Raw genomic sequence first — 13,617 nt, forward strand, 5'->3', positions numbered from 1 at the left:
CTCATTGGGTAAATCAGTCCATGAGTCTGTAATGATTACAGTATAAGTAAAATGTTATGTAAGTGCAGGAGAAGGGAACACTCTTCCCTACAGTATAATAACAACTCATAAATGTACAAGGAATTACAGTCTTCATTTGCAACACTTAGAATGACTGATTCAGTCAAGACCTTCCAACTTTTACCTCTAATTCTGAACTTTTAACTAGTATGCATTTTTCTAGGCTAATAGAGATCTAAGTATTATTGCTTTTTAATGACCATTTAGTTTGTTTTGTCTGACTTCTAACTCTTTAGGCCATTTGTTCACATGGGTATTATATTGTATTTTTATTTTTTTATAGTACTCTTTATCTTTTTTTTTTTTTTTTGTATTTTTCTGAAGCTGGAAACGGGGAGAGACAGTCAGACAGACTCCTGCATGCGCCCGACCGGGATCCACCCGGTACGCCCACCAGGGGCGACGCTCTGCCCACCAGGGGGCGATGCTCTGCCCCTCCGGGGCATCGCTCTGCCGCGACCAGAGCCACTCTAGCACCTGGGGCAGAGGCCAAGGAGCCATCCCCAGCGCCCGGGCCATCTTTGCTCCAATGGAGCCTTGGCTGCGAGAGGGGAAGAGAGAGACAGAGAGGAAGGAGGGGGTGGGGGTGGAGAAGCAGATGGGCGCTTCTCCTATGTGCCCTGGCCGGGAATCGAACCCGGGTCCCCCGCACTCCAGGCCGACGCTCTACCGCTGAGCCAACCGGCCAGGACCTATAGTACTCTTAAAATTTTGTTTTCAGTAATTATCTAGATACTGTTCTTAAAAGTTCCATTCTGGATGCTGCTGTTGTAGAACTTACTGCAGAAAGGTGACTTATTTTTCACAGTACATTTATCTGGTTATATGTACTTGAACAGGTCCTGTCATGTTTCTTCAGAATTCCACTCCTCTTTCCCTTCTGTAGGACATTAGGACATGGTATTAGGACCCTGGCAAATCAAGTTGAGGTGTGGGGGACAGAGCCTTCTAACTTTAAAAAAGAATAATAAAAGAAAGCAATGAACCCTTTTTTGAAGCCTTAGGACAACAGATTGGAGATGTCTAAGAACCTTCTGCATACCAGATGGGCTTAGATCAGCTAAGTCCTTACCCCACTCAAACTGCTAAGGTCTATCCTACCAACACTCATCCAGTTCATGCATCGATACTGATCACTGGTTCTGGTTTGTGAGTTTCAGTCCTTGGCAGAGATAGTCAGTGGGCCTTCTTGACATTCAATCTTATAAAAATGTTGTCAGATTAAAATGCAATAAAAAAGTATTACATTTTTGAAAGAAAGAAATTAATTTTACAATCAGTATATATGTACATGTGTATGTGTAGTTGAAATAATATATTTACAAAACAATACTTATTTTTATATGTTGCACTCTGGTATTTTCTATTTTGTTTTCTATAACCTTTACAATTTTTATGCTAGTCCTGACCAACTACATTCATCTCATGACCTACTCTAGTTTAATAACACTGAACTGAATGATGAAAACACAGTGTAATTTTTCAGCAGGGGCACTTTTACAATTTGTAAAATTGCTCTTTCAGTGTGATTTCAGGACCCTATTGTCATCTCAAAACTGAAGTGGATTTACCACGAAGCCATGGCGCTTCAGCTTCAGAGTACCTCTTTTGCAATGGGCCCTGCCAGTATCCTGTAACTGATTTTGTATTCTTTTTCTGGAAGAGGTTCCCAAAAGAACTTCTAAAACCTGTTTTTTCTCTAATATATATAAGCTGACATATATTTTTTTTTAAATGGCTCTGAATTAGAGTTTGCTGTTTTCTTTTTTTTTTTTTTTTTTTTTTTCATTTTTCTGAAGCTGGAAACAGGGAGAGACAGTCAGACAGACTCCTGCATGCGCCCGACCGGGATCCACCCGGCACGCCCACCAGGGGCGGTGCTCTGCCCCCCAGGGGGCGATGCTCTGCCCATCCTGGACGTCGCCATATTGCGACCAGAGCCACTCTAGCGCCTGAGGCAGAGGCCACAGAGCCATGCCCAGCGCCCGGGCCATCTTTGCCCCAATGGAGCCTTGGCTGCGGGAGGGGAAGAGAGAGACAGAGAGGAAAGCGCGGCGGAGGGGTGGAGAAGCAAATGGGCGCTTCTCCTATGTGCCCTGGCCGGGAATCGAACCCGGGTCCTCCGCACGCTAGGCCGACGCTCTACCGCTGAGCCAACCGGCCAGGGCGTTTGTTGTTTTCTTATCAAAGAAATTATAATAATTAGAGCCAAGAAAAGAAATTATAAGAACTAGGCTCTTTTCATGGTAAGGGATATATATCCACTCAAGTAGTCTTAAAGAAAATGGTGTTTACTTAAGGCTAAACAGGGACATTTTCAGACATCCCAAGTTTGGAACAGGTATTTTCTCTTTAGAGGATTATGATCTCTTGCTCATGGTCTGTTTCTTATGAATCTCTTCTGTTTACTTTCTTTTCACCTAGGCTTCTTCACAGTCTCATCTTGTATATGATTCTCAAGATTCAGTTCATAGTTAATTAACCAGTGTTTCTCTGCTGCTTGTTAATTGTATCTTCCTGAATGAGGAGTATGATTGGCTCAACTCTTTATGTTCAAGTCAGGCCATGTCATAGATTACTGGCTAGCCTGAAATGGATCATTCTTTAGTCAGAAGTGTGTTGTCAGTCCAGACCTGCAGGGGAAAAGCAGGAAACAACCATGTGATAAAAGATAAAAAAAAAAAAAAAAAGGCTATGACTACTGCAGTGGCAGAATCTGTGAAAGGGAGATTCTCAATGGAGCAGGTCAGCAGGCAAACCTAGTTATTCTTTTCATTTAAACAGAATGTTGGATCTGACCTGTGGTGGCGCAGTGGATCAGGCGTCGACCTAGAATGCTGAGGTCGCTGGTTCAACACCCTGGGCTTACCCGGTCAAGGCACATATGGGAGTTGATGCTTCCTGCTCCTCCTCCCTTCTCTCTTTCTCTGTCTCTCTTCTCTAAAATGAATAAATGAAAATAAATAAATAAAATAAACAGAATGTTGGATGGTTGCTGTTATTGCTCTGCTTTTGTATTTGGAGGATTACAGGAAAGGAAACTAGATCATACAGATGTTAGGGCAGACTCTCAGGAATGGGCCTGGGGGAAGGTAAGATTCATTCATCCCTCCTTCTGACCTTCCTGCCTTCCTGCCTGCTCCTTTTGACTCTGTCTTGGTGTTAGTTGTTCTGGTTTTAATTTTTCATAGATATGTAACTGTACCTTTTCAGTACGTAGTTTAGAAAACAAAGCAAAACTATTTCTTGTGTTTATAGTTCCTTATAGTTCCATTTATTTAGTCTTTCCTCGAGTCTTTCATTTCTATTTAATACTTTCCTGAGTTTTGTTATCTTGTTTCTAGTTTCACTAACTCTCAATTCTTCTGTTTTTTCATATTTTTTTCCTTATAGCTTACTTTGGAATTTTAGATTATCGTTTTTTTCTAAGGTGCCTTTGAAATATTAGGATATTAGCTTTCTTTCTGGCATATTTTTATTGTCTGCAAAATGGTATGATCCATATCAGTTTTATTTCATATATAATAGCTTTCTGTAGAATTTGACTGCAATTCTATTGTGTTTTGCAGTTTTAAATGAGTTTTCCTGAACTTACAGAAGGGATATGTGGATCAGCATATGTTTTCTAGCTTAAAGGTACCAGAATTCCCTCTTTTAGGGAAGTGTGTAAAATATATAGCCTTACACTTCTTTAAATCTGCTGGTTTTGTTGTTCGTACCCACCTACCCCTATCCCATCTGCCCTACTCTCAACTGGATGTTCCCTTTACTTCTGTTGTCCGTTTCCTGCTCAGTTTGGAACCTGTTTCCAGAATTTTCTCATCAGTGTGGGGCTTTATGCTGGAAGGAGGCTTCAGCCGGTTGTCTTGAGAGTCTCATAGGGCTTGTATTGCACCAGCTTTTTCAGACCTTATTTTGAATCCCTTGCAGTCAGCCCCGCACGGGCAGCCCTGTCCTCATTGCACCTGGTGATCTCAGGTTGGCCTGCTCTGCTTTCCTCTGAGTACCTTTGACTGTTTTGTGGTGGTTCTCGTATTCTCCTGTTCTTAGACCTGGAGCATTGCTTCCTTCCACACAGATGGCTGGTCCTGCACGAGCTGTGGTGATTTGTCCCATTCACTTGTATTTTTTGATTCATTTGGATACCTTGTATGTTCTGCTTTAGATGGTATCCATGGATTTGTTTGCGGCTTCACTAACTTTGTGGATTTTCTTATTTTATGGGTGGGTTTGGGAAGCACCAAAACCTGTGCTGCTGCCTCCTCCATCTTCTTAAATTCCCTCTTACACCAGTATGATTTTAAGGTGAATTTTCAAATACTGATAATTGTTTTAAAGACACTTCTGTGGCTTTTCCATTTCCTTATAATTTGTTAAATGTTGTCAAGTAATGCTAGTAGATTCATGACCACAGGAGGTCTGCTCTGTCGTTAGACGGTAATAGTTTTCTTGATTTACTTAATAAGCCCGTCATGTTTCACATTATAACAATATCTGTATATTATCATTTATGAAGTACTTTCACATTCACTCTTTTTAGTTAATAGTCACTACAACTCATTTCTGGGAGATACTATCAATTTAATCAAAAATAGACCTCTGCAGGATGGCTTTGATCTCCACAGTACTTTCCATTCTATATGATTCTAAAATATATATAAAGGCCCTGGCCGGATGGCTCAGTGGTAGAGCGTCGGCCTGGCGTGTAGGAGTCCCGGGTTCGATTCCCGGCCAGGGCACACAGGAGAAGCGCCCAACTGCTTCTCCACCCCTCCCCCTCTCCTTCCTCTCTGTCTCTTTCTTCCCCTCCCGCAGCCAAGGCTCCATTGGAGCAAGGTTTGCCTGGGCGCTGAGGATGGCTCTGTGGCCTCTGCCTCAGGCGCTGGAATGGCTCTGGTTGCAACAGAGCAACGCCCCAGATGGGCAGAGCATCGCCCCCTGGTGGGCATGCCCGGTGGATCCCGGTCGGGGCATGCGGGAGTCTGTCTGACTGCCTCCCCATTTCCAACTTCAGAAAAATACAAAAAAAAAAGAAAAGAAAAAAAATATATATATATATATATATATGAAGTCTTTCTTAGAACATATTCAGGCTAATAATATTACTAAATTGTTTTTTGTCTACCAAATTCCTGGAAAAGTACCTTGGGAAATAGAAGCACTGTGCTTCCGTGTCTGCATGTATGAGTGTGTGCATGCATGTGGATAGATTAGATAGATAGATAGATAGATAGATAGATGTAGATAGATGAGATAGATAAATAGATAGATAGATAGATTTTGCAAATATATTAACTACCTGGATATTTTGGATAAATACAGACACACACACAATATTACAATAAAATAACATTGGGTAATGAGGCATAGCTTTCTCTTGGTATTTTTTTTTCAATGACAGTTTACATTCAGTATTATTTTGTAATAGTTTCAGGTGTATGGTATAGTGTCTTGGTATTTTATAAGCATATTAAGATTCTGTGAAGTCCTGATTTATTTATTTTTAAAGATTTTATTTATTGATTTTAGAGAGAGTAAAAGGTGGATGGAGAAGCAAAAAGCATCAACTCATACTAGTTGCTTCTGATTTTGTCTGGACCCGGTAAGCCGGGGGTTTCAAACCAGCAACCTCAGTGTTCCAGCATAAAACCCTTTATCTATTGAGCCACCATAGGTCAGGCCTGTGAATTCCTGATTTAAAGAAACATTTCTTTTTCTTCATCTAGCTTTTCTCCAGACTTGATAGATAGCTGAATCCCTTTGTTTTTTCATTATAATATACCAAGGGACGAGTGTTCCAAGGAACACAGTTTGGGAATTAAAAATGCCAATATAGGCATGATTTCCCCCATCTCCATTTTATTTCTGTTAATTTTTTTAATGTAAACATTGTCTTATTACTCTGCTGTTGTATTTTACTCAGTGTCAAGAATTCATTTAAATATTAGTTTAATGATTTATTACATATGTAGTTGCAGAATTTACATCTTCACATTCAACTACCAAATACCTAAATGGTAAAGTGTGAGTCATATATAAAAATGACTACAAAGTCATGGAACTTACCGACTTTTAATATGCACAATTTATTATTTAAGCATTATTTTCATATTTTATTTTTCCTCAGGATGCATATTTAAGATATCTTTAGAATTTAAGCCTCGGTGTCACAAAACTAGATGCTCTATAGATGACATGTATGCTATTCCAAATACCTTTCCTCTAGATTCTGCTGCACAGTCAGTATCCTCTGGAGTTCGCGCACCTTCTCCTGCTGCCCCGTCATCAGTACCCTTAGGGTCGGAAAAGCCCAGCAACGTCTCTCAGGACAGAAAAGTCCCAGTGCCAATTGGGACTGAACGTTCTGCACGTATCAGGCAAACTGGAACTTCAGCTCCTTCTGTTATTGGGAGTAATTTGTCCACATCAGTAGGCCATAGTGGCATCTGGTCCTTTGAAGGGATTGGTGGCAATCAAGGTATGAGATGTTATTCTGCTTACAGGAAATTAAGTTTATGCATTTAACTAAAGTATTGTGATCAGTATTTAATATTCACAGTCATTCTTAAAGGATGGGTTTTCGTATCTCTTTGTTTTGACTAACATGTTTTTATTTAAGAGTTCAGAATATTGATTCCATGTGATTTCTCATTGAATTTATCATTGCTCTTTGAAAATAGTCTAATATAAAGATATTATTTTCTTCATTTCATATTAAGGAGATGTTAATATTTCCTTCATGTCTCCTTAGCCTTTATCCTAGCTCATCTTTTGTTTTGTAACACAAAGTGTTTAGGTTTTTTATTAGGATATTATATCACTACTTACAAACATGGAAATACTGAAGTAAATATATAAAAGTAAGTTATTATTCTGAAGGAACTCAATTCAATGTGGAAAAATTAGACACATATAAAATATTTTATTTTACTGTCTTCTAATTTTAAATATCACCGATTATTTTTTTTTTCTGCCTCTTTGTTTTCCCCTCAGACAAAGTAGACTGGTGTAACCCTGGGATGGGAAATCCTATGATTCATAGACCAATGTCTGATCCAGGAGTGTTTTCACAGCATCAGGCAATGGAGCGAGAGAGTACAGGAATTGTAACTCCTTCTGGTACATTCCATCAGCATGTTCCTGCAGGATACATGGACTTTCCTAAAGTTGGGGTAATGGTGATTTAAATAAACATTTTCATTATTTCCAAATGTTTTCTTTATTAGCCTTATGTCACTTTCAAGTGGATAAGTGTTTCTGAAATTATTCTGGGGCTTTGGCTTATATATAGGTCAAAATCTGGCCTATATATAGGTCAAATATTTATAAATCTTAATTTTGTCTCAGTTGACAAATGTTTCTTGACAAAATATTTTGGATATAGTAGGCTTATTTATAATCTAATACTAGAAGAAATCATACAGTGGAAAATAATTTTTAAATTACCTAGATAACTTATACTTTCTAAAACGAGGTGAAGTTTCAAATATCAATTTTAAGGCTATTGATTACATTGGGACTTGAATGTGCATAATATTTGTTTTCTCCTTTTTTAAGGGTATGCCTTTTTCTGTGTATGGGAATGCAATGATTCCTTCAGTAGCACCTATTCCTGATGGTGCTGGAGGACCCATATTTAATGGCCCTCATGCTGCAGACCCCCCTTGGAACTCCCTGATAAAGATGGTTTCAAGCTCCACAGAAAATAATGGCCCTCAAACGGTAAGGCTGACCATTCAGAGAACATTTTTTTAGTTGCCAAGACAACTAGAATACAGATAAATCATGGTAGTGAGTGAGTATGGTGAATGTGGCAGCTGAGGAAATGGAGGGAAATTTAATATAGCTGAGATACAGCAGAGGGATGTAGGAAATGGTACCAAAGGCAGTGGTGGGGCTAAAATTATGAAAGGCATAATATATTTTCGTTGGGCAGGAGATGGTAAGGAAAAGATTTTAAGTTTCCAAGTGTTATAATAGTATACATCAATATTTATTAGTGTTATAAAAAGGCCATCTAGAGCTTATTTATTGAAAGAATTGTAAATGTCAGAACCATGTAGAATTATTACTTACAATAACTGCAAATTTATAGACATTTGTATATTTTACCTTTTTTCATATATGTTTAATATCTTTGACTCATTTTCCTTACACAGTCATAATTCTTTATGTAGTCAGGTAATTTTTTTAATTTTTTTGACAGAGACAGAGAGTCAGAAAGAGGGACAGACAGAAAGGGAGAGAGATGAGAAGCATCAGTACTTCATTGCAGCACCTTAATTCATTCATTGTTTTCTCATATGTGCCTTGACTCTGGGGCTACAGCAGACTGAGTGACCCCTTGCTCAAGCCAGTGACCTTGCCTTGGGCTCAAGCTGGTAAGCCTTGCTCAAACCAGATGAGCCCACGCTATAGCCAGCGACCTCAGGGTTTCGAACCTGGGTCCTTTACGTTTCAGTCTGATGCTCTATCTACTGCACCACCACCTGGTCAGGCAATTTTTTTTTTTATTTTTATTTTTTATAGACAGAGAGTCAGAGTGAGGGATAGACAAGGACAGACAGACAGGAATGGAGAGATGAGACACATCAATCATTAGTTTTTTGTTGTGCATTGCGACACCCTAGTTGATCATTGATTGCTTTCTCACATGTGCCCCAACTGTGGGCCTTCAGCAGACCAAGTAACCCCTTGCTTGAGCGAGCTACCTTGGGCCCAAGCTGGTGATTTTTTTTTTTTTTTTTTTTTGCTCAAACCAGATGAGCCCACGCTCAAGCTGGCGACTCGGGTCTCGAACCTGGGTCTTCCGCATCCCAGTCCGACGCTCTATCCACTGTGCCACCTCCTGGTCAGGCACAATTTTTTTTTTTTTAATCTGTTTGGAGAGATGAGAGGAGAGGCAAGGAAAGAGGAGGTAAAATGGTTTATCATTGCTTTTCATTGTTTCCAAGTATGTTGCAAATTAAATGAGATTTAGCTATTTTAACCATAGCTAGAGTTTTATTTTAACCAAGTATATGTTAAAGACATATTTAATGAAATGCATGTTCTTGATCATAGGTGTGGACTGGACCCTGGGCACCTCACATGAACAGTGTGCATATGAACCAGCTTGGCTGAGGAGGACCAGCTTGTTAACCTGCAGATTCCTTTTCATTCAGAGGAAATCACAAGTGGCCGAAAAAAAATTTATGCTCCCAAATCATTCTACTGATGTGCTTGACTGAAGTGTGTAGGCTTTTTGCAGAAGAACTTACTAACTGACCTATTTTCTGTGAACATTTGTGACCGCCCATCCCCCATCATCATCTGTTTGACCTTAGTTAGCATTTTCTTATCATTCTTCTTTTCTTCTCTTCCTCTTCCCCTTTGGACATAACTTTCTGTTGAAGCTGTTCTTTGGCTGGTTGGTATTAGTACTGTAAACTGCTTCTGAGCAAACACGGAAATTTAGCAAAATTATGTAAACTTGATCCTGAAGTTTTAGAATGGAAAATAAATGTACAATTGTTTACATAACAGAAAAGGCTAAGCAGAAAGTAAATTTCAATATGTCAGTATAGAGGCTCTACTTTACGTAGACTTTAAATTAATGTGAGATATGTACCTTCATATTCAGAAATCTGGATGTTTCCTTCATACATTAAACTATTAATAAGCATAACTTTTCTGCTTGTGTAATTTAAAGTAAAACAAAGGGCATTATCAGTGATGTTTCCCAACATGGGCTTTTTAAATACCCATCTTGCTCTCTTTTGAATTTGTTTGCAGCAAAGCACGTATAGAAGAAGAAATCACTTTTCTATGTCTTTTTATTACCTTGTCACACTTAAAACTAATACACACTTCACTCTTTCTCTCCTCACCTTTACCACTAATACCAGTAAAATTCTCTTGCTGATCATGAAGTAATTTGTAAGCATTTTTAATGTAATGGCTACTATAAAGACATGGAGCACCTTCCCCATCACCTGTGGTTTCCTCTAACCATAAAATGTTTAGCTTTTCTGAGAATTTAAAAAGCCACCACCACTGATTCCCAGTCAGTATATACAAGCTCTTAATATACTGTTTATTATTAAACAATTCAGTGTACTAGTTTATATTGGATAATATTGATTCTTAACTCTGGCTTTCTGGTTTCAAGAGTCAACATAAAATTCCAATTTTCAGTAATTTAGGGGAAAGTATTTCCCCCCCAATTTTAAAGGCTTTTGTTCTCTACACTTGTGTATTATCATTGAAAAGGATCAAGCTAACTTGAGGCAAGTAATAAAAGGAATTTTGCATTTGTCATGAAGGCAATTTATGGTAGACATGAATACAGATTACAAAATAAAGTCTTTATTTAACCTGTTTATATAAGATACAGGGCCACACTAAACTATTCAACGGGATTTATCTATTCCATTCACTTGAAACAATAAACAATAACGTATCTAAGAAGAATGTGTCCTACCCTGTCTCATATGGAAAAATAAATTTGTATGGTTGAAATGTAAAGAAATAATCATAAAAGTGAAATAATGTATTTATCAATCTGGTTTCTTTTTTAATTAGACAAATTCTACAATGGTGAAACAACAAATTCAGATAAATCACTGAATGTTGACAATATTAACGTAGTTCTTTGGCTCTTTTAAGTAAATGAAAAGATTTTTTTTCTGATAGCCTGAATAAAGAGTAAAAAAGGAGATTTCTCAAACATAACTGGAGGTTGTAAATGTATCTTAATTTAGGAGGTGGTCTTAAAATAAATTTATTTCTGTTCCTATGATTGATAACAAATTTAAAGGAAAACCTAAGTAAGACCCTACAAATAAGTATAGCTATGAAATAAAATTGTAGCACTTTACTATGAAAGGGATGTAATGCTATTTAACAGAATGTTTTATATGACTTTTGCCACTATCCTATAATATTTTGGTTAACTTCTTTCCTATATTAATTAGGGTTATTTTCTAATTAAAATAATCCTGCTAGGTAACAGTTACCACCCAATATTTATTATGACATGTGAGTTATATTGATTCATAAAACTGAATTTCTTAAAATGGGATATCTTACTAAAAGAGAAAAAGCCCTATATTTTCTTGACTTTAAAATTCTGGTGTGGGGATATAGATTGGAATGTTCCGTATTTAATTTTGGAGATTGGGCTTGTTAAGTACAATACCATGCTTTTAGAAGTCTGTACTAGGAACATTTTTCAAATACATTTTTTTTTATATTTCAAATGTAATGCAGTGCATTTTTAACAATAAAAAACATTATCTTTTGAGACCACACAGGTCTTCTTCCCCCCTTTTTTTGAAAGTATGTGGTATGTGTAATTGCAGATGACCCAATGCATTTCTTTTCTCTGTTCTTTTAACAAGTGACTTAATTCTTGGAAATAATGCTTAGGTTAGTTCATACTTTAAATCCCCAAATAGTCAATATCTCAGTTTATGTAATGTATTTATACTAACCATATTACTTTAGAGATGATTTTGTTTACCTATGACAACAGAATGCCCATTTCATGCCTTTCAAACATATTTCAACATAGTCACAAAAAACTGATTTGGGTATTTTATTTGAAAGACTTTTCCCCTTCTGTTTTTCATTTCTGTAAAATTAAATCATTTTATTAGTCATTGAAAATGACTTATAGTCAACTCAGAAAAGAAAGGGGGATAGGGGATAGATTCCTAAATGATCCTTTTTCTTTATGAAAATATTCTGTCAGAAACATTCATTCCCACTGATCTGGCATTACATAACAACATTTAAAGCATGCCAAAACATTTTTAAATAACAAATTTTAAAATCAGCATTATTTTGAAATAACTGAAATACTAACTAAAAACCATTCACTGTTTTAAGTCACTGTAATATCAAAGTCAATATTTCATTCACTATGATAAATGAACCTATCCAAATTTTTCTTTAATATTGTTTGGTATACTTACGTTATGCTTGATAAATTCTCGATGCTCCTAAGTCTCTTTGGAAATATATATCCCATTGATAAATGCTTGCTTAAACAAGTCACAACACTCAAGGACCTAGAGTTACTAATTGTGAATTAACAGGTGTTAATTCCAGGTGACTGGAATTTAGCATGACAGCATCTTTAGTGCTTTAATATAACCTACGTTGTTAAACACCTTGATTGATTGCAAAAATATCACCACTTGTATTGTGGTTAAGTAAAGATAGAAGAGAAATGGGCCACAGTGGTTTTGACATAAAAATTCCTTTATAATGTTGACAGTTGGACTACAAGATTAATAGATGTAAGAGGTTTCATACTAAATTGCCTTTAAATGAATTCACATTTTTGCAAGGTAAAAGCCAATTCTGCATGCTCAATGCTTAAGAACCAATCTTAAGAAAGATGATACAAGTAATGTTTTTCAATAAAGGGAGAAAATAAATTAACACTGTATTAGGTAGCTTTGGTTTTGAAAAGGAACACCTTAAATAGGAGAAAAAGAAAACTAAATCTGATTCCAGAGGTCACTTTAACAATTGCGAAAATATCTTTTAAAGTTTGTTTTGTCAAACACTTCAGAAAGCATGTTTGGAAAATGAGAAATTTAAATAACTGTACATATACATAGTTTACAATGCCCTATATTAAATTTTTTTTTAAATTTCATTTATTGATTTTGCAGGGGGCAGGGGATGAGAAGAATCAGCCCATAGTTGCCTCACTTTAGTTCATTGGTTGCTTGTGGTATGTGCCCTGATGGGGCAAGCCCAGGATTATGAAGCAGCAACCTCAGCATTCCAGGTCAAAGTTCAATCCACTGCACCACCACACTCTGGGGCCTACATTTCAAATTTTGAGCTCCACTCCTTCGTTAAGCACTGCGATGGATAAGAATTTCAGTAGCTGCAGACATACATAGTCTGTTTTTAAGGAGCTTAAATACAAATTTAAAAAATTAGTCGTTTGACATAACTAATATTAAAAATAGGAATAGGCTCATTTTAAAAATTGAACTTAAAAATGTTTTAATAGTTTGCACAAGTTGATTTTCAAAGTATTAGGTTTGACATGATTTTGGTTGGATTGCTCAATATTTATATGGTCAATTTATACTGTACTTTGCAACTCAAAAGATACAGGACATCACACTGTTGGATGACTAGTACATACACGTTAGTGCTAATATTTTACTTTTTTATTGGACTTTATAGACATTTTCCCCCTAACATTCTTTAAGTAGATAAATTCTGATCATCCCCATTATGAGTTAAGAAATGTATTTTATGTATATGTATGAAATAAGTTAAATACTCTTAAATTTTATTTAGATCACAATAGTCAAACACTTTAAAATGAGAATAAGGTTACCCCAAACAGTAGCAGAAAAGGAAGACCTACACTGACTGCTTCAAGAGGTCCCATTCCTGACCCCTGATACGGCTCCATAGTAGGAAGTCTTGGGGATCTGAGCAATAGCTGGAAAACTGGACTTAGATTATATGAATAGTGAAAGCATAAATAAGGATATTTTGTTTTAGGATATTTTAAAGTAAATTTCTTCTGGGTATTAAAAA

At 36.8% G+C, this 13,617-nt stretch overlaps 1 protein-coding gene across 5 annotated transcripts in view; it reads left to right on the forward strand.

Moving 5' to 3' along the window:
• The window catches only part of ANKRD17 (ankyrin repeat domain 17), a 181,541-nt gene extending 171,241 nt beyond the window's left edge, over positions 1-10,300 (forward strand). For all 5 annotated transcript variants that reach the window (XM_066232624.1, XM_066232625.1, XM_066232627.1 and 2 more), the window contains 4 exons: positions 6,287-6,538; positions 7,054-7,232; positions 7,618-7,782; positions 9,124-10,300. In XM_066232624.1, coding sequence (XP_066088721.1) covers positions 6,287-6,538; positions 7,054-7,232; positions 7,618-7,782; positions 9,124-9,183 — 656 coding nt within the window. In that variant the 3' untranslated portion in view covers positions 9,184-10,300. The remainder of the gene's footprint in view (positions 1-6,286; positions 6,539-7,053; positions 7,233-7,617; positions 7,783-9,123) is intronic.
• Positions 10,301-13,617: the final 3,317 nt, after the last annotated feature.

The sequence above is a fragment of the Saccopteryx bilineata genome, chromosome 5 (genome assembly GCF_036850765.1).
Source record: "Saccopteryx bilineata isolate mSacBil1 chromosome 5, mSacBil1_pri_phased_curated, whole genome shotgun sequence".
NCBI classification, from domain to species: Eukaryota; Metazoa; Chordata; class Mammalia; order Chiroptera; family Emballonuridae; genus Saccopteryx; species Saccopteryx bilineata.